Raw genomic sequence first — 22,001 nt, forward strand, 5'->3', positions numbered from 1 at the left:
CAGGTTCAAACCCCACAACCACCAAGTTGCCACTGTTGGGCCCTTGAGCAAGGCCCTTAACCCTCAACTGCTCAGATGTGTAAAAAAAAAAAAAATGTGAGTCGCTCTGGATAAGAGCGTCAGCCAAATGCCTAAATGTAAATGTAAGTAAGTTATTTATACACAGTTATCTCTGTCACCAAGCAGTACAGTTTGGTACCAGCTGCAGGCCTGGGAGGTAAACAAGCATGTTGCCTGATACACTGACCTTGTGGCCTAAGCCAGTGTCTGGCTGAGGGCTATGGCAACAGAGATCAGCAAAACCCTATGTGCCCTCACAGCCTGAGAAGGACATATCCTAATATTCTACTAATAATCAGAATAATAACCCAAATCAGAATAAAAATGCATCTTGTTGTCATCCCTATCAGAATAGTCTGACATGATCTAGCCAAATCTGCATTAGCAAATCTTTGATAATCCATTTAGTGGGTGCAGTAAATAGTAGCCATGTAAACACTTACACTTGTTGCTCATATTTTCCCCACACAAGGGTAACATTACATGACATCATAAGTTTCATTACTGATTAGTAAACTCCATGAGAACAACACTCTCTTCCCAGTCTTTAATTCAGACGCTCATCCACTGGGTCTCTGGCTAAAGGAGGGGGCACTGAATTTACATCTACCCAATCATAGGTTGGACTGAATTCTTGTACCGAATTATAACACAGAAGGTGGGATTAATCAGAAAAAAATTGGAACCCTAACATAACCATAAACTTGAAGAAAAAAACATTTTTTTCTTTGTTATATTTCTGGACGGTGACACGGGAGCATAGTGGTTAGCACTGTCGCATTGCACCTTCAGGGTCGGGGTTTGATTCCCACCTTATGTCTGTGTGTGAGTCTGAGTTTGCATGTTCTCCCTGTGCTTGGCTGGTTTTATTCCCCATTTTCCACCCACAGTCCAAAGACTAAGACCCCCATTTTTTGTAAATGAGCGTGTATTTGTGCCCTGCGATGGATTGGCACCGCGTCCAGGGTGTACCCCACCTTATGTCCCAAGTCTCCTGGGATAGGCTCTAGGCTCTAGGCTCCCTCCGTATACAGGGTCTGTATCATTTGTATACAGGGTCCCTGTATAGAAACGATGAGTGAGAGTATTATATTTCTGGCAGTTTAAACATTCCACAGCAGGAAAGAACCACGGCACAAAAGTTGTATTCTTAAGTTAAATGCTTTGAGCATGTATCAGGATCAATGTAAACAATTAGGTTGGAATCTCTCCTGTAATTACTGTACACCTGAATCAGATTAAAGAAATATAGTCTCTTTAACAGTGTTCTCATCTTAACTGTGTGTTACTGCTTGAACCAAGATTAAGAAGGATACCATAGCAGGCAAAACGTGATAATTATGCAACCGTCTGTTTATGCTGTTGTTTTTAGTTGTGCTTAAGTGGTGTATCAGACTGAGAAATGTCAATCAAGCATGCTCGTTAGAATATTAGAAATGTAACACCTACTCACTTTTTGGTATTTACGCCCTGTAATTACATGTCTGTCTCTTCATTAAAGCTTTAGCAGAAGATAACATAACTATTATATGTTTTTTAAAAATATTTTTACATTGATCCCTGGGATTAACAGTTCTGTCTGGTTAATAAGAACAGAGATGAGAGATGTACGGAGTACGGCTTCTGTAATCTGGGAACTGCTTTTGTGTTGTACACATGGACTAACAAATGTCATAGCTCTTTCTGCAAATTCTTCCTTGGAGAGCCTTGAGCCTCAATTAAATAACTTGAACATGAAATCTCTAAATCAACTTTATATACAGAGGCAGATAAAAGGAGTAGGGAGCTGTTCATGGATTCTCCACAAGTCAAATCCACAGACATGCACAGCTAAACTCTGCACTGGGAAGGACATGCAGGTCTATTTGCCAAAGAGGGGAAATAAAGAGATTTGTTTTTGTGCTGGTAAACAGTTTCTTATGTTCTTATTGGTTCGATGAGATTATAGAAGATTTTTTTTATCTCAGTGTTTAAACAGGGTGTAAAATTTGTAACACAAGAAAAAAGGATCTTTGTTTGGGTCTATTGATCAGATGTAAGCATTATGTGATTTCAAAGCGGGCTGGAAACCAAATGGCTTCCGATGCGAAATAGTTTGAATCTCACACACAGATGTTTTTCAATTGTTTTATCACTCAATTTTAATTTGCACTGCTTCTGCCGTGTGTCTCTCAGTAGCACAACAGGCTCGCTCCACTCATTTCCTCACACCTGAGGCCTTCGTCCTATTCATGTAATTATATTCATAGTTTGGTATGGAATTCATTCTACAATTTATTTATTTTTTGAAAATTAAAAAAAACAAGTAGGCGGCACGGCGCTGGCTTAGTGGTTAGCACTGCGTGCATTGAGTTTGCATGTTCTCCCTGTGCTTGGTGGGTTTCTTCCATGTACTCTAGGTTCCTCCTATAATCCAATGACATGCACATTAGGCTGATTGGCTTTCCACAAAAATGCCTGTAGTGTGTGAGTAAATGTGTCAGTGTGAGTAGGTGTGTGTGTGCCCTGCGATGGATTGCCAGGTTGTACCCCGCCCCCACACTGACCTCCCACTACGCTGTATACAGGATAAAGCGATATAGACAATGAGTGAATGAATGAAAAAAAACCTCCACACAACACAACACATCGGACTATGATACAGACTCCTGAGTGCGAGATGTAATTCTGACATCGGCCACTAAACTCAAATGATTTCTAAGAGTATAAACAGAATAATTTTTTAAATATTACGTTATGGTGTTAGGTCTCAAAGTCAGAAAAGTGTTAATATAGACATTTGTCATTATTTCATATTCAGAGTCATAGTTGATCTGAGGAGCTCGGTTTTTGCAGGGGTTAGCTTGCTACGGTAACTAATAATTTACCAGGCGTACTGTAGCTGGCTAGTTATCTAGAATGCCTAATCTACATACATTGCTTGAACAAACCTTAACGTTCCATCAGGATGGGCGATAGATAGCTAGGCATTGTGGTTACTGAGGATTTCCCTAATGTCAGATAGCTAACATTCTTCAGCATATAAATACATTATATTTATTACAATTAGAAAAGTATTTTCTAGATTTACACCCTAGAGCGCTCTTTGTGTTGCTACGGTAATCCATCACAATAAGCAGATAACATTTTAGCTAATGCCAATCCAATTCCTACATATAATTCATGATCGATTCTTCAGTCAGATCATAACCAAGTAGCATCATATTGATAGGCTACTTAGGTCATTTTGCTCAAATCCTTTTTTATTTTTTTCGTAATTTGCTGGATTTTGGTTTGTGTACTATCATTAAAGGGGTGGATAGAAAGGATAAATCTGAGAGATGTATGACTCTGTGGATGATAGCTCTGTAATTAAAGGTGGTGTGTTTACAGGGCTTCAGAAGCTGGACAGGGACATTCTACTTGCAGTATATATATATATATATATATATATATATATATATATATATATATATATATATATATATATATATATATATATATATTTTTTTTTTTTTGGGATCTTTTTGTTCGATTGCCTTGTCTGGGTGCTCTCTTGTCATTTTCAGGCTTTTAGTACCTTCACGTGCTTATGATGTGAATCCACTATCTCTGCCTATTCTTCTTCCTGTCACTTTGTGTGTGTGTGTGTGTGTGTGTGTGTGCATGTTTGTGCAACTTATTTTCTCCTTGTGTGTATGAAGAAGATCCAAAGACTTATTTTACCCTGTTAATTATATTATTTTGTTTTTTAATGCATATTTATATAGGGTGTCAATTATAATCTATCATATATTGCACATCCCTTCTTCCTCTCTTTTTCTAGGCAATTCACTCCGTTAGCTGGCATCATGAAGGACGGCAGTTCATGTGCAGTCACTCCGACGGAAGTCTCTCCATGTGGAACCTGAGAAACACAGCCAAACCCTTCCAAGTCACCTTTCCTCACGGTAACGCACCATTCTCACAAACAAAAACATCACCTTCTGATACTTTAATCACAGCTTTTCTGCAAATAAAGTCTCACACATTTCAAAATGACATACACAGTTTACAAATCCTCATTCCTCTTAGTATTTATTGAACCAAAATCCAATATACTCTAGTCTCATGAATTCTACCACAAACAGTGCTTAAACATTACACTATAGACCAACATAACGTATCTTTAAATACAAAGAATGTTCAAGTCAAACCGGGACATGTGACAAAAAATTCTCATGTTCTGTAGGAGTAAAACTGACTTACAGTAAAACATTTCAACGGTGCACATGTTTTGCAGTCGTTCCTGTGTATATTCAACAAGTGGAATGCCTGATTCGTGGAAAAAAAGAAGGGATAACTGTACACACAATCATTCGCCAACACCACTTGCTCCACATTATTTATTTAGTCACTTTTGTGAGTTATTGTCACACTCCCCATACAATCCTGACCTTGAACCAATCCATTTCCACATGTTAGGACCATTAAGGGAGTTCCTGGGAGGCCAGGGTTTTAGACCTGAAGCAATAATACCGATCATACTGAAAAAAATGCTCTATCTTGATGGTATCCACGGACTAGTTAATTGCTGAGATAAGTGCATTAGTGTAGCAGGGGTTATATAGAGGGAATAAAGGGAGATTTACTTCTATACAGTAGCTGTGTTCTGTTATTCTACACAAGCAACAGTCTCGGTTTGACTTAAACCCCCCATGTGTTGACATATTACCCACATTATGGACACAGTTGTTACATTGAACACGCATCGCCTACTGTAGAACAATAAGCTCCCTGAAATTTATACTTTCAATAATGTATTTCACTTTTAGTGCATTTATATAAAAACATAAATACAACATTAGCCATCCTTTTATAAGGATATATTTGTGAATAAATGAGGTTTAAATGACAGACTGTAAATATTCCAAGTGTTTTTTTTTTGTTTGTTTTTTTGTTATAATAGGCACAATTAAAAAAAAAAAAAAAAAAAAAAAAAAAAAAACCTTTTTTCTGTTTTATTTTATGCTATACAGTAATGTAATATAATGTGTCATTGGCTGGATGCCTCAATTAGTCAGTAGGCTATTAGGTTTTCTTCTCTGATGTCTCATTATTCAGAGCAGAGCCACACTAGGACCACATACACATACGCACACACACACACAGTCTCATTTGAGATAAAGCCGGCTTTCCCAGCAGTATAAAAATCTGGAGCGAGTGCATGACTGCCCCCTCACCAAGAAGCTGTGCTGGGGGACAGAAAGTCAGCGTGTGTTTTGAGTTTGACTGTGTGTGAGACAGGAATGAGCAGGCATTGTTCATATTCCTTGATACTGCTCTTTCTCTTCTTCCTGGCCCACATGGGATTTTAGGTAAATCTCAGCGAGACGGCAGAAAAGAATCATGTAAGCCAATTCTCAAGGTGGAGTACAAGACCTGCAGGAACAGGTAAAGCACAAGGCACACACGGACCCACACACTACTACTACTACTACTACAGTATACAGTATCAGTGGTTTACTCTATTATATAAAAGTTCAAACTAAAAACTTCCTGAGCTCCAAAATAAAGCAACATTTCTGCCATGCTTTTACACTAGCTGGATCAAAATCCAGAAAAGATTTATGATTTTATTTATAGAGTCAGGGGAAAACATACATACAGTATTTCTTTATGTTTACAAAGGGGTTACAAAGAATAATCTTTTTATTTTTTTTATTTTTAAACACTAAACTAGTTTTTATGTTGCTTATAAATGAATGTTTTTCCTGTTATTAAAATAACATTTCCCTGGAAAACCACACATTTCATTATAATACTGTAGTATCTTGCCTCAAGGATGCTATTTTGACTGACCGCAGTACATTAAGAGCATCCCATCCTTGTACTACTGTAGATTATCATCTTGTATGTGTCCAATAGATTTTTCTGCTCTTTTTTTTCTTAAAACCAAAGTTTATTTCGATAAAATATTAATATGTGCCTAATGTTGTTGACTGTAAACATTGTTGGAAAGATGCTGTTGTCTTGCAGGATAGTTAAAGGTTTTAGAAAGTTTTTCGAAAGAAACTTAAATGAAGTAGCTGAGTTCTTAAAAGATCAGGAGTTGAAAAATTTCATATTCTGAGAATTGTGATATTTTTTTACAGTATGTAAATAAAAAATACCATTTTCCATATTCTATAACAAGCCTTAGGGATTTTCAGTGTGTTGCTATGTTTGGGCCGATCCTGTCCAGACAATTTTTTTCTATTCAGTTTAATCAAATATGCAGTGTCTGGCCAAAAAACAAAAGCCCTTACTCAAATATTCTGTTTGTCCACTCTTAGCTTTGACTACAGCGTGCGATATGGTGGTGAATTTGTGTGTGAAAATGATTCGTCATGCTCTCAGAAACACTCCTTTACAATTTGAATCCTGGAATATGCCTGTGCCATCATGAAAGAAGATCTCTATAGATGTGATAACCCGGTCATTCAGTACGTTCAGGTCTTCAGCATATTTAATTTTATCGCGACAAAACGTTGCTGAGTCCAAACCGCACCAAATGAAGCAACTCCAGATCATAACACTATGCATGATGGGTGCAGTGCTTCATGTGCTTCCCTCCTTACCCTGACACGCCCATCGCTCTGAAATAGGGCTCATTTGGACTCTACTATTCTATTTCTCTAAAGCCTATTTTTAATGCTTTCCAGCAAACTAAGGTCTTTTTATTTCTGATTAGCCTTAGTAATGAGAGGTTGTCTTATGGCCACACAGCTATTTAGTCCCAATCCTCTGAGCTCTTGGTGCATCGAGTCAGACAGTGCTTTTAGTTTTGCTATTCAACATACAGTAGCTGTGATTTCCACTGGCGATTTTTGATCATATGACTCCACCAAACGTTTAAATGATCTCCGATCACGGTCATTTATGATTCTTTTTCTCCGAATTTAATAAATTATGTGAATGGTAATGGTAATGAGGATGACATTTTTTTTTTTTTGGGGGGCCAGGCCGTGCAATTACGGAAAAAGTTAACATTTTTAGAGATACATATACTGTACAATAGAATAGATAGTGTAAGCTATGTAACTGAACTTTATAGTAAATTTAATGCTGTAGTTACATGGCTAGAAAGGTTCCTGTGCAGCAATATTTCTTCAAGAGTATACTGAGAAAAATCACAAGTTCACTCATTATACACTGCACTCCTGGGAGGCCATGCTTTAGCAGCCAGTGAATCATGGGATATATTGTTTATGTGTGTCATTGAGAGGATTTATGCCTGCACATAGTGAGAGGCAGATGTATCCGCCTCCTACTCAAAATTCTTCCTGCTGTTTTATTTTGTCACGAGACAGGGAGTTGAAACTCCCAGTTCTGGCTTGAAATGCATGTTTTCCCTTCTCGGGAGACGTATAAGCAGATTTTTCTTTTATCCCTGGCTTATTCTAATGCAAGCTATTAAACATTGAAATCTTCCTCTGCTTTAATAGCTTATCTGAGTGTGTTATGCAGCTTTTGATTTTACTGTCTATGTAAAAGGTGGGGTTTTTCTTTTAAAAATAAACTCTGAGTTGAAAAAAAAAAAAAAAAACCTTTAGGATTTGGTTTTTACCTACATTGTAAGTGTGAGCTTCTGTGCTGTGGGAAATGTCAAGCTTGGTAACTGGGAGCTTTATAAGTTCAGCCCATAGTTGTATTAAATTGCGAGAAGGCCGTTAAAAATAGAAGGAGTTTGGTTATTGTTTTAATGAGGTTATATGCTTGTAAATTTGTGAATGTGGTTCCTCAGACAGATTTCCAGCTCAGGGTCATGTGTGGGTCACAGAAGGTCAGAGTGATGATCCTTTATTACCGGTGTTGAGGAGGGGGTGTACTGTTGTTTGTGTGTCTGAACCAGCAAATACAGACTACCATATGTCGGCATGAGTCGACTGTGCTAACGGTATCAATTACTCACTTAAATCCCTGTCACATTTAATGAGGCGGAGGCGTTTCTGCAGCACTGAGAGCTGAGCCAGGGAGACAGACGTCACCGAATACTGTCTCTCTCTCTCTCTCTCTCTCTCTTGCGCAATAAATGATGACAAGCAATAACTACAATATGGGAATATAAACTCATTGGTCGCTTTAATAGGAACACCTGAACGTTCCATGGCAAAGGCAGTTATACCCAGCCAGTCATGTGACAACAGTGTATTATGTGAAAATCATGTAGATACAGGTCAAGCACTTTTAGTCAAACATCACAATTTCATCTCAATGATGGGTTGACATGGTGCGGGTGCAGGTTTGAATATTTCAGAAGCTGCTCAAATCCTTGGATTTTTGTACATAACAATCACTCGAGTTTCTGCTCAGGTTCTTCAGGTAGTTGGTGTGAAAGGACAGAGGAGAATCACCAAAAAATGGGCAGAAAAGCTTCAAACTTCAAAACAGATGAGATACAACTTCTGGAACATCAGGGCTGGAAGTCAGACTTTACTTTTTTCTACGACAATGTGCATAGTCTCACCAAACTTAACAGCTGAAAACTAGAGAAAGACCAGGAGACGTTGTTTACTGTGTGTGTGTGTGTGTGTGTGTGTGTGTGTGTGTGTGTGTGTGTGTGTGTGTGTGTGTGTGTGTGTGTGTAAATTCCGGGAGATCGACAGGATCTAAATGACCTGAAACCCCTTGTCTGATATGGTTAAAGTACACTCACATCACTTTTCCCTATTCTGTTGTTTGGTACAAACGAAAACCTCTTGATCTGGATCTGCATGATTTTCTGCTTTCTGCTGTGGCTAGATAATTGGATAATTGTATGCAGACATATGACTATTCCTATTTGAAAGAATATAAAGTGAACATCATCCTACAGTCAAACAACTCTAAATTTTTTCCCTTTCCCTCTTTTCTGTTTTTGAACAGTGAGCCATTTGTCATCTTCTCAGGAGGTCTGTCATATGATCAAGCAGGCAGAAGACCCACTCTAACCATCATGCATGGCAAAGCCATCACAGTGCTGGAAATGGACCATCCTATAGTGGAGTTCCTCGTGCTCTGCGAGACACCCTATCTCAATGGTGTGGTCTCACACATGCACACACACAAACACACTTTTCTGCTGAGAGTTGAATTACAAACTTCTTTCCAGGGCCTCCTCTCCGTCTTTTTGGACTCGTTATATCACCTTAAATAGAACTGTCTAATTTAATTGGATTGATTTTATCAAAGCTTTTACTCTTTTCATTCTGTTTAAAATGCCTGACTCTGGAAAGACATTTGTTAATGGATTATAGAAATGATCAGTGCTACAAACAGCAGCTGGAATAGTAATTATCTGTAATATGATGAACCAATAGAAATCTTACTTTTTTACAGCTTTTTCATAAAAAAATAAACCAGCTTTTTAATTACCTTAGTTTTTAATAATAGCATCATCTTATAAGGTTTGCTGAGATTGGTAAAAAAAAAAAAAAAAAAAAAAAAATCTGAAATCTTGCTGCAAATGTTAAAGATCTCAAATTTGTAAAGGAGTAGACCTCATGTCCACTGTAACGTACTGTAACAACAACATGTGTCACCAAATCCCCAGTCTGTCTTCAGCACCTGCAGTGTTAAATAAACTCTTAAAGTGTTTATTTGTCTCCAGCTGGACTTGAACAAGCACTGTAGTTGGTCTCTGAATACCGCTTTGGGGAACCACAGGTAGTCCTGAAACATGCTGTTTGTGAATCGGACATATTGAGGAAACCACAGACTGTGTTCCAAACCAGTGGTGCCTGGAAGAAAAAAATGTTTCCAATTCATTAGACCCAAACCTAGTTTCTAGTGTGTTCAATAAAGCCAAAGCTGGTCCTCGTATCTAATGGAGAGTGTCATTGATGTTAGGTAATGTGTCTGGATTTGTAATGAAGGCGTAAGTGATTTTAATGTATTGATGGAGATGGAAAGCAGGCTTCAGAGCTGAATCTGAAGTATCTGGGAACATTTGCGAAAGTGCAATTGCACTTAAATATTCATTAGGGGTTATGAGAGGAAATGAATGCTTATAAGGAATCATATTGAGGAAATGAAAGATGTCGTTCTCATCTATGCGCAATTATGAGCGTCTTTGCATGTGTTTAATAATAGGATAATAACAGGCCGACACCGTCGTAATAGAAATCTCAGCAGGACCTGAAATGATCGGCACCGTCATGACGTTCCAAAGGAGTCACATTCATCTACGCAGACAGGAACACACAGGCTGTTGAACTTTACCGAAGTGCTGCACTTTCCCCATTTTTTCTTCGCTTGCTAAAACGTTCTTTTTGATTGAGTACAAGCCAAACGTAAGAAGCGAGTAGAAATTGCAAAGAAGACGAAGTGTGATTTATAATTATGGTTGAAGTGGCTAAGTGGGCTTTGAGTACTTCAGACGTTTTAGATACTTGAGTCATGTTGCACTTAACAAACCAACCCCCCCCCCATCCCCCCCCCCCCCCCCCCCGTTTGATGTCAATGGTTCTCCTTGTTAGCAATCTTTCCCCTAGGATTAAAATACATGGGAGACATAGTTATGTAGGACATGAGTATGATGTGAAACATTCAACAAAAAAAAAAAAGAATATAAGAAATAGTAACTTTTAAAAAACTAGGGCTGATAACGTTTGAGGAAGGTGGATAGGATTAGTGATTTCCTACTCTTCAAGTTCTTTTCAGCTGAGATGGAGCGAAGTGGTAGAGCAGCATGTTTTTTCCTAAAATGTATCAAGGCTACAAACTACTCTACATGCTCAGAATCATTTTTGTCCGTTCTTACAGAGGTGCAGGAGCCATATGCGGTGGTTGTGTTACTGGAAAAGGATTTCATCGTGGTCGATCTGACACAGAGCAAGTAAGTACACACACAACACGCCGTACACACCTCTGACCTGCGGTAACATCTCTCAACACCCGAGTGAAATTCACCTGACATGTTCATAAAGAACCACAGCGCAAAACATGATCGCGGGTGTGTGTGTGTGTGTGTGGCAATTCGTCGAATGATCCATCACTCAGCATCAGCCCCAGGTGTCAATTAAACATGATGTTTTCATGAGAGGGAGACAAGGTCAACCTAGTGTACACATTGTTTTAAAGTCGCACTCCAGAGAGACTAAACACCAGCTGTTCACTTTGCTGCAAAGCTACTCATTATACACAAACGTCTCTCTTTGAAAAGTTGGTTTCCTACCCTTTTAAATGAAGCGTCTCTGAGGAAGACTATGATTTTCTCTTTATCTACTGTTGCTTGGAAATTATTTCGCTGTGCACCAACCAGCCTCACGCTAGCTTAGTCTCATCCCTATTTGTTCAGAGAGCTCTAGGGAAGGTGAATCCATGTCTCCTTTCTAATTGGGTTAATGTTCGTCTTGTGGGCATAATGTGTAGTGAAATGTATGAATAATTGACTATTTGTTTTTCTGTTGTGTCCATAAACTTCCCTAGAATTTCTCTAATTACTTTGTAAAGTCGAAAATTCTTGCTTATATCTTGTTTGTTTCTGCTGGAGGATTTAATATAATCCAGCTATTCAAGATTATTGCCTATAAAACCACAACTTGTTTTTTTTTCTATTTTTACCAGTTTCCCTATTTTTGAGAACCCCTACCCCATGGACATCCATGAGTCTCCAGTCACGTGCACAGCTTATTTTGCCGACTGTCCCCCTGACATCATCCCTGTGCTGTACTCTATAGGAGCGAAACACAAAAAGACTGGCTACAGTCACAAGGTAACCGAGCTAAGCTTCATCTATTCTGTCATGTACTGTTATGCCATATACCTAATTAACCCCCTTTCAGTATAGATCGTCAGTATGTACCCAATTACGATCTGAACCCCTTACCCCTTGTGTGTGTGTGTGTGTGTCTCAATACTGCTGCTTTTGCCTTTGCATGTGCACCATGATTCTGAAATTACCATTAAGGTTTACACAGGATCCCAAACCTAGGACAAAAAAAGTCCAGGTCTAAATGCAGCCAACCATATAATAATATTTGTTTAGCAAGTAGGCGAATTGAAATGTTCCTATCTGGTTCCTATCATACTAAAGATAATGCCTGAGCCTTCTTTGGCAGACAAGGTCAGATGGGTTTATTGATCCTCATTGCACAGCCATATATACAGTATAGATGAATGTGTGGGACATGTGAGAAAAGCCACTGGACGATCAGTCAATCTCTATCAGGGGATCGTTTTGTACCACTCGATGTCTTTGTTGGTGACATACAGTACTGAGTGATGATTTGAACATGTGGTTCAATCACATCTTGTACTCAGAAATATGACCCAGTATAGTGGACATGGTATTAGTATCTGCATCACACTGACTCACAGTCCATATGCCTGACGAGAGCAAGCTGGTTGGATGAACCTTTTTTTCAATTCATAATTCTTGTCTCCCAAATGATAACATAAAAAATGCAGCATGCTGTTTATTATCTATGGACAGCTTAATCCAAAGGAGCATTAATGGAAGCATTGAGGATTGTGTTACATTTTGAGTACTACTGACAAAAGCTATACAATAAATTGCAGTTTAAATGTAAACAAGCACATACTCCACTTAGCTTCTTTTGATTGGATAATTACTGCACTTAGTCGCTAGCAAAAACATCGTTTTACTTTAACTAATGCAATGAGTAGCTTGTCATTTCTGTCAGGGAGGATGTATCCCATGGTTATGAACAAGATGTGTTTCAGGAATGTCTGCATCAAACAAAGAAGTTGGAGAGATAGTATACTGTAAATAGTTCCATCAGTTATGCAAAAGAAATGTGATTGGCGAAAAAATTACTAAAAGGGATCGTTGAAAATGCCTCATGAAAAATCAATAAGAAATCACATCTAAATTTATTAGTGAAAGTCAGAGCATTTTGGTGCACAATGTGATGAGAACTCACAGGATTGGGTGTGGCCATAAGAAAACCACTTGTCATTGAGACTAATCAGAGAAAGCATTCATTTTCTCGGGAGCATAAAGGTTGTATTTTTAAGCAATAAAAAAGTGGTCATGTGGTCCGATAGTCCTGATTCACCCTATTCCAGGATGATGGGCGCATGGTGCTTACTGTTTAAGCCTCTGAAGGCAGTGTTGTGCTCTGGGGTTGCTTCATTCGATCAAGTCTAGGCTCAGCAATGTTATACGGAAAAAGAAAATGAAGTCAGCTGATGACCTGAAGGCACTGAAGGAGATAATGATAAATATATACTGTAAAGCTTGTTAGACTGTCTGACTTTTGCGTATATTCAGCCACTAAATGGGTCATCGTGATGGACTGAAACAAGATTAGAAGTAAAGTAATAGTAAAAGTAAAGATTACACATAATACAGTATAGTGAAGATTTTAACGAGATAATACGATGGGAAAATAAAGACTGATGAAGCTAAACAAAAGAAGATAAAGAACAGAAGATGCAAGGCTGTCTGCATAGGTTTGCACATGGCATTCAGTGTTTTCAAAAATTTTATTCTTGCTATAATATTCAATCATGTACAGATATTGATTAGCAAAGGGCAGTGTAATGGTAAAATAGAGACAACGCATCCTTAAATGCGTGTGTAAGAACCTGAACAGAACCTCCACTACACTCATCAGTCAGAAAGGGTTAACATCAGTAAATTGCTAATTATGTTCCCAGTCATTTTTATCTGCCTTGTAGGCTGAAACACCAAGCTGCGTTTAGAAATTTGTTTGTAATTACGCAGCGCCGTATGACTGTGCTGTTATTATTCCACACACACTGGGGCGAGGTGGTTAGAGGTGGATGTGCATAATGATAATAATTGCACTGCTTTTTACGTTGTTTGTTTTGCTTGGCAGGAGTGGCCAGTGAGTGGAGGTACTTGGACACTTGGTTCTCAAACATATCCTGAGATCATTATCACAGGGTAAGTCTATGTTTGTGTATATAGATATATTTATTTATATATTTATATATATATTTATATTTACACTTTAACGCTATAAAGAGAAACATTAGTTTATTTAGGTATACTGTACTCTGATTCAACACACACATACAGTAAAAACCCTCTGTGGTAAGAAATAGCCTGATTCTGAGTATCTATGGATTTAGTTTCTTTTCATATGAAGTCAATAAAGCGCCCCTCCAGCTTGCTTCATTGGTAAATGGATCACATTTGGCAGCTTTAATTCAATTGTGATATCGACCATGCATGCTGTGCGGCCTCTTTCTCTCTTTCTGCCCTTCCTTTTTTTTTGTCCCCTTGCGACCCGAGACCGATCAGGACACATTCCAGCTCGTTCACTTACTTTTTGTCCTACCTCTTCATTGCCTTTGCGCAGACATGCAGACGGATCGATAAAGTTTTGGGACGCCACAGCCAGTAAGTGCCTTAACCTTTAACCGCACATTGCCACCTGTCTGTGTTAGTCAGTTGCTCACTCTTTGAGGTCCTTGTCAAACCTTTTAAGAAAGTTCTCTTTACAAAATCGACAAAAGCAAAAACTTTTATAGACCATTATACTGAGTGTATAAGAACCAAAACCTATTTGGTCAATGTAAGAGGATTAAAGCATTATTTTGACATTTATCCTTTAATAAAAATGTTTTTAATTGAATAAAAAAAAAATAAAGTCATATGTGACCTTCAATTATTACATAAGATTATTGATCACAATATTTATACCAGCAGTCAGTCAGAGTAGATAATTAAAGAACCGGCATTAAGGGCTTCTCCCTGCTTCAGTCACGCTGCAGATGCTTTACAAGCTGAAGACGTCTAAGGTGTTTGAGAAGGTGAAGGGCAGCGAGGGGGGCCGCAGTGCCGAGCTGGTGGAGGAAGATCCCTACGCAGTGCAGATGGTCAGCTGGTGTCCCCAAAGCCGCATCTTCTGTGTGGTGGGCATCAGTGCCCATGTCATATTGTTCCGCTTCAGCAAGCATGACGCAAACACTACTATCACGGTAAGAATATTCTAATTGTATTGTGTGTACTCCTACCTTACACTACACGTGTTTACGTGGACTCTTAAGATTTCACTCACAGTAGGAATAATACTGTAGCCCGACTGGAATAAAAATGCATCATGTAAGAGAGAGTGTTGGTGTGTAAACCTTCAATAATCTGTTTAATATGTAAATATTAGCCATGAAAACACCTGATCTGATCGAATCTTTCTTGTTGGAATAAACATATTCTTTCTGCACATATTTGCCCCAGTAATGTTGCCGCGGTAACATTACTGTAGGTCACGTGATGAGGTTCCCAGGAAGGAAATTTTTCATCTCGTAAACTTAGCGAGACCGACTCCTTCCTGTCTTTAGCTGATTGGCTCATCATTTCATGAGGAGTAAAGCATCCCTTACAAATATATATATATATATATATATATATATATATATATATATATATATATTTGTAATATATGTATTACATATATATATATATATATATATATATATATATATATATATATATATATATATAAGATTATTTTATACACGTAAGGGATGCTTTACTCCGTAAAAAAAAAAATAGAAATATATTGTAAAAATGCAATATATTAAAATATATATATATATATATATATATATATATATATATATATATATATATATATACATACAGTGGGGCAAAAAAGTATTTATTCAGCCACCAACCGCCATTGTTCAAGTTTTCCCACTTAAAAAGATGAGAGAGGCCTGTAATTTTCATCATGGGTATACCTCAACTATGAGACAAACTAAGATTTAAAAAATCCAGAAACCACATTGTAGGATTTTTAAATAATTTATTTGTAAATTATGGTGGAAAATAAATATTTAGTCTCCTACAAACAAGCAGGATTTCTGGCTCTCACAGACCTGTAACTTCTTCTTTAAGAGGCTCTTCTGTCCTACACTTGTTACCTGTATTAATGGCATCTGTTATCAGTATAAAAGACACCTGTCCACAACCTCAAACAGTCACACCTCAAACTCCACTATGGCCCAGACCAAAGAGCTGTCAAAAGCCACTAGAAACAAAATTGTAGACCTGCACCAGGCTGGGAAGACTGAATCTGCAATAGGTAAGCGGCTTGGTGTGAAGAAATCAACTGCAGGAGCAATTATTAGAAAATAGAAGACGTACAAGACCAGTGATAATCTCCTTCGATCAGGGGCTTCATGCAAGATCTCACCCTGTGGAGTCAAAGTGATCACAAGAACTTGAGCAAAAATCCCAGAACCACACGGGGGACCTAGTGAATGACCTGCAGAGAGCTGAGACCAAAGTAACAAAGGCTACCATCAGTAACACACTGCGCCGCTCAAATCCTGCAGTGGCAGGCGTGTCCACCTGCTTAAGCCAGTACATGTCCAGGCCCGTCTGAAGTTTGCTAGAGAGCATTCGGATGATCCAGAAGAGGATTGGGAGAATGTCATATGGTCAGATGAAATCAAGATAGAACTTCGTGTTTGGAGGAGAAAGAATGCTGAGTTGCATCCAAAAAAACACCATACCTACTGTGAAGCATGAGGGTGGAAACATCATGCTTTGGGGCTGGTTTTCTGGGACCAGGAAGACCCTTTTTGAGTAAAAACCTCCTTCCATCAGCAAGGGCATTGAAGATGAAAGTGGCTGGGTCTTGACACAAAGAAGTGGCTCTGTAAGAAGCATTTCAAGGTCCTGGAGTGGTCTAGCCAGTTTCCAGATCTCAACCCCATAGAAGATCTTTGGAGGGAGTTAAAAGTCCGTGTTGTAGGAATGGGCCAAAATACCAGCAACAGGGTGTGAAAACCTTGTGAAGACTTACAGAACACGTTTGACCGCTGTCATTGCCAACAAAGGGTACAGTATATAACAAAGTATTGAAATGAAATTTTGTTATTGACCAAATACTTATTTTCCACCATAATTTGCAAATAAATTCTTTAAAAATCCTAAAATGTGATTTTCTGGATTTTTCTTTCTTGTTTCGTCTCTCTCATAGTTGAGGTATACCTATGATGAAAATCACAGGCCTCTCTCATCTTTTAAAGTGGGAGAACTTGTACAATTTGTGACTGACTAAATACTTTTTTTGCCTCACTTTATATATATTGCAATAAAGACAAAAAACATTATATTTATACTTAGAATTGTTCTATCATTATTGAAAGTTTATGCATGTTTAGGAATTATACACACACTTTTACTTTGTCTGTGTTCTGATTAATAGTTATAAAATATAAAGAAATAGATATATTTAATCAAATTCAATATATTATGAAGTTTATTTTTTAATATAAAATTACATACATTAAGATATATATATATATATATATATATATATATATATATATATATATATATACTGTATATATACTGTATATTATTCTGTATATTGTGAATTCATTTTTGAATATGATTATCTTTTTTTCTGTTAATTATTAGTTTGTATCAGTTAGTGTAGCAACAAGAAATATTAACATTATAAAAATTTTTCAATTTGCCAGTAGATCAGAACACTAAATCATAATATATTGACAGTTAATACAGTATATAGAGAAATATATAACCAATCATACAGTATGAGACTGAGGTCGTGTAACCAAACATAATGCACTTAAAACTTAAAACATATAATAAAAGACAACGTCGGGTGTGTGTTTGTGTCGTCCTAGGCCCTGGAGGTGCGCCTGCAGTGTGACATGGAGGATGTAATCTCACCATCCGACACAGAAAACGCGGTGTGTGTGACTGACGTGGGCACTCACTCTCCACAGCCACCCAGCCCGCGCAGTAACACCCCGGATAGTGTGAGAGACAGCATCCCCTGCCTAAAGTGAGTGACAAGTCACCTAACCTTTTATGAGGGGGAGCGCGTTAGTCGGAGCGTTCTCTTGATTTAGTTATTGCCAACACCCCCGTCCCATTACCTTATCACATGACAGGTACAAAATTAAGGTGAGGCTGTGTCTCATCCTCGAAGTGCCTGTGATTGGTCAGTGTCATATTAATTGACAGACGGAAAGAGAAACGAGGATGTAGTTTTCTCTTCCAGAAAGCAGCCCCAATTATCTCGGTATCTGGAACTCACAGCTACAGACGGCGTTTGGCGTTATTGGGACTTAAACATATGATCTCCTGACAAACTTGGCAAAGGCCTTAGACGGTTTCAAACATTTTTTTTTACATATTCAACAGTCAATTTATTTGTGTCTTTCTCAGGGTAAAAGATCGCATGGTCTGGATGCCCCCTGGTTACCAGGCTAATCTTGTTATCCAGTTGCTATGGGTTGACGGAGAGCCACCTCAGCAAATCACCAGCCTGGATATAAACTCCGCCTACGGCCTGTGAGTAGCCCCTTTGGCACGTGGTTTACCTTGAGTCTTTCTGTTGCTTTGTCTTTGTCTGCTTTTCAACCTGTACTCTGCACTAAGACGATGTTTACTAATTCATCCATTCATCTTCAGTAAGAGGGTTGTCCTTGTCAAGGATGCTGTGGAAGTGCACATTATTCAGGAATGCACTCCAATCCATCATTGGCCACCATGCACAGACACACAAATTCACGCTACATGCAATTATGTTGATTCAACTCTACACAGGCATGTTTTTGGGAGGTGGAAGAAAACCCCAGTGGAATGCCATAAAGACGTAGTGAGAGCGTGCAGAATGCCAAACAGGCGGTGAGCTTAAGTCAAGATGGAGCCGGGGCCCTAGGAGCTGGCCCTCCGTTCAATAATTTATACTACTAATATAATAAATGCTGCAGGTTGATGTAATCTAACAAATGGACACAGTACTCTCGTTGAATGTGAAAAGAAACTTGTCCTAAACCTTTTAAATAATCCATAAAAGCTGGAGGCATTCTTCGTTCAACCTTGATCAAACGGTGGAGCGATCGCAATGGCAGCCAATATACTGTACAAAGCGTTTTGAATTTTAATGACCTCTGCTCATCAAATTCAGCCACCCACGGCCATTTACAAACTACGGACATAAACACTGCTTGTCTGAGCCAATCATTTTCGTAAAATGACAGGAGAGGGCGGGGCCTTCTGACAGAGGCCTCTGTTTGTGTTCCTCTATTCAGATTGCTATGTTATTTACTGATGATTTGGCTGTCATGTGATTGTATGTGTGTGTGTGTGTGTGTCTGTGTGTGTGGGTGGGTGGGTGTGTTTGTGTGTAGGTTAGCTCTAGGTAACTGTAACGGTCTGGCAGTGGTGGATTATCTGCAGAAGACAGTGGTAGTGTGTATGAGCACTCTGGAGCTGTACGGCTCGGCTGACCCCTTCCAACGCCTCACGCGTTCCCCCCGCAAGAACCGCCAGTCCACCTCAGGTACACACACACACACGCACACACGCATCCTATTACATAGCAGACTTACAATATGTAGTGTCACTTCACTGTCTTGTCTCTCAGCTTTCTGTCAGTCTTCTGTCTCTCTTTGTCTCCTCCCGCCACACTCCCACATAATTAACACTCGCTCACATCCACATGATCCGAAACACTCCCTCATTTCCTGACTGCATGAGACACGGGCCGCAGTTACGGATTTGCATTCTCTGCATGTTGTCCATTTTGATATTCTGCTTGAGCACGACTTCTGACAGAGCCACGAGCTCATACTGTCACAAGGACGCACTTCTACTAATCCGAACTGATCCCTTCACCGCTCTGCTCTTCCTCTTCGTCCCAACCCTCGTTACGCACCGACGCACATACAGTACAGATACGCTCATGTAAATGCACGTGACACCCGCGTGCAGGCTCGTAGAGCAGAGGAAAAAGAAGACACAAAGTCATCCAAGTTCAAGAATGTGTCTCGCTCTTCATCTGAAGGAGTCTGCTGAGAAGCTGCCATGCCGGCTCCTTTCACAGCAGCTGGCCGGATTTGTTTGTTCAGGCATCCGAATCTTTAGAAACTAAAGAGCCGAGAGCCGGCATGAAGCTCAGCATGGAGATGCAGAGGTGGGCAGAAGGGTCATTTGGTCCTGGCGAGCGGTGCTTTTGATGCTCGGCTTATGTAAGCTCTTAAATAGAGAGAGACGTTGGTTTAGCACTCACCCACACCCTGTGCTTGTTAGTCAGGAGGGAAAGAAGAAAAGAACGAAACTAAGTAAATGAGAACATTGCAATGTTTTTTTTTAAACTTGTCTTTTTTTTTTCTTTGCATAAGGACTTTAAGGATGAGAGAGAAGCTCTGTTCATGCCATGTTCTTCTCCATGTGTGAAACTTTGCTCTTGTAGCTGTTTACACTTTTATATGTCTCTGTCAGTCCAGCCTGGAAACATCATTAGAAAGTAATAGAGTTGTTCCGGACTATGATATCACTAATACAAAAAATAACTATTCTAAAGAGTTGTACTTTCTACCTTATTATTAATGAATGTTTTTCCCCCTGTGTTTTAAATGAATATTCCTAGAAAGTCACATTAATGGTAGATATTAAAAACACTCCAGTCTAGAAGAGTGTATAGTTTGTCTGAAGTCAGGGACAGAGTTTAGTATTTCTCTGTATCCTGTTTCTCTCTCTCTCTCTCTCTCTCTCTCTCTCTCTCTCTCTTTCTGTCTCACACACACCAACACACAATTACAGGCTTCTCATTCTTCCTTTTCACAGTTCTGTTCCTTTATTTATTTATTTATTTATTTATTTATTTTTCTGTTCCTCCTCTCACCCATTTATTAAACAGTGAACTTGGTCTTGCTGCGACCGTGGTCACACTCCTCTTTTTCACTCGGAGCCTTTTTTTGTTTTTCTCTCCTCTCCTCTCCTCTTCTTTTCTCTCCTTTCCTCTTCCTCCCTATCACTCTCTCTCTCTCTGTCTCTCTCTTTCTCTCGTGGGTGGCGGTGCTTGGGCATGGGGGCGCTGTCACAGACTTTTGCATGCGTGGCCTGTCTAACTTTTATTCAGATTCAAAGAAACGGATCCGTACCTCCTACCAGAGTAAGTTGACTGGAGAAGCCGCCATGGGCGTGGTGGGGATGAAGTGGCTACAGATTGCAAGGGAGGGAGAGTGGGGGTGCCTGAGGTGATTGGATGTTTATTGATTGATTAATAGAATGAATAAATAATGCCAATATTATTAATATAATTATGCCTGAATTAAATTAATTTCTTAATTACGAGCGTTTTGCCAAAAGATTTCATTCACAACCTCACAACTACATTTGTTGACATGATCTTTTTCCGCTATATATTGTACTGCCAAAGAAGCTACTACCAAAGTTAATGCAACATGGAAGTTAACGATCTTGCTTCCCTACAAAATCAAGCTGCTAACTTCATGACGATTTTATATGTGCTATTAAAAATATCAATTTTTCGGCATTTTGCTGGCTTAGTTCAAACAACAATAATTTAAAATAAATCTGAATTACTAAAAAATCTGTAGTGTCTGTAACCATGTCAAATTCATGTTGCAATATTTTATTTTAGAATAATACATTTTCTCAGGTTTATGTCTTTTTATGTAAAATTAAATTTGGACAAGTTTCAGCTGAATTTCAATTATGATCGTTAAAAGGCTTGAATTCATAGATGTTACGGACACTACATACAAGGGTGTGAAATTGTATTTTAGCAAAAGTTTATCTAATAAAAATATAAAAGTGAATGCATATTTACAAAAAACAAAGCACGGATTGGGAGATAAGTGTTATGAAAAATATTGTTATCCTATTAAAAAATTCACTTTTTCACCAAGATGCTTTGGGCATATACTGTATTAGAGATGCACTGAGCTACATATTACAGCACAGAATGCAAAGCACTAAGAACAGTACAATATCCTTTTATTAATCATGTATCCTACATAAAGCATAAGGAATTATTTACAGTTTTCATTCTATTACGAACATGTCAATAATATTAAAGCAAAAAAAAAAAAAAAAACACTTAACATCCAGTCACTTTATAATTTGTATTCTCGCAAATCATTTGTCTTGTGTTAAAGAACCAATCAGGGTTTAGAAATTCTCCAGGCAAATTAATAAAACATTTTAAAAGTCTAATGATTTGTCAAAGTAA

At 38.5% G+C, this 22,001-nt stretch overlaps 1 protein-coding gene across 3 annotated transcripts in view; it reads left to right on the forward strand.

The window, feature by feature from the left end:
* stxbp5l (syntaxin binding protein 5L) overlaps positions 1-22,001 on the forward strand; it is a 137,922-nt gene that overhangs the window by 84,310 nt on the left and 31,611 nt on the right. For 2 of the 3 annotated variants that reach the window (XM_053496124.1, XM_053496125.1), the window contains exons 8-19: positions 3,866-3,989; positions 5,397-5,472; positions 8,926-9,080; positions 10,804-10,876; positions 11,608-11,755; positions 13,848-13,915; positions 14,334-14,374; positions 14,738-14,955; positions 17,638-17,798; positions 18,185-18,310; positions 19,153-19,304; positions 20,850-20,918. In XM_053496124.1, the coding sequence (XP_053352099.1) occupies positions 3,866-3,989; positions 5,397-5,472; positions 8,926-9,080; positions 10,804-10,876; positions 11,608-11,755; positions 13,848-13,915; positions 14,334-14,374; positions 14,738-14,955; positions 17,638-17,798; positions 18,185-18,310; positions 19,153-19,304; positions 20,850-20,918 (1,411 nt within the window). The remainder of the gene's footprint in view (positions 1-3,865; positions 3,990-5,396; positions 5,473-8,925; positions 9,081-10,803; positions 10,877-11,607; positions 11,756-13,847; positions 13,916-14,333; positions 14,375-14,737; positions 14,956-17,637; positions 17,799-18,184; positions 18,311-19,152; positions 19,305-20,849; positions 20,919-22,001) is intronic. The other variant, XM_053496126.1, reaches the window with a different exon arrangement.

The sequence above is a fragment of the Clarias gariepinus genome, chromosome 5 (genome assembly GCF_024256425.1).
Source record: "Clarias gariepinus isolate MV-2021 ecotype Netherlands chromosome 5, CGAR_prim_01v2, whole genome shotgun sequence".
NCBI lineage: Eukaryota > Metazoa > Chordata > Actinopteri > Siluriformes > Clariidae > Clarias > Clarias gariepinus.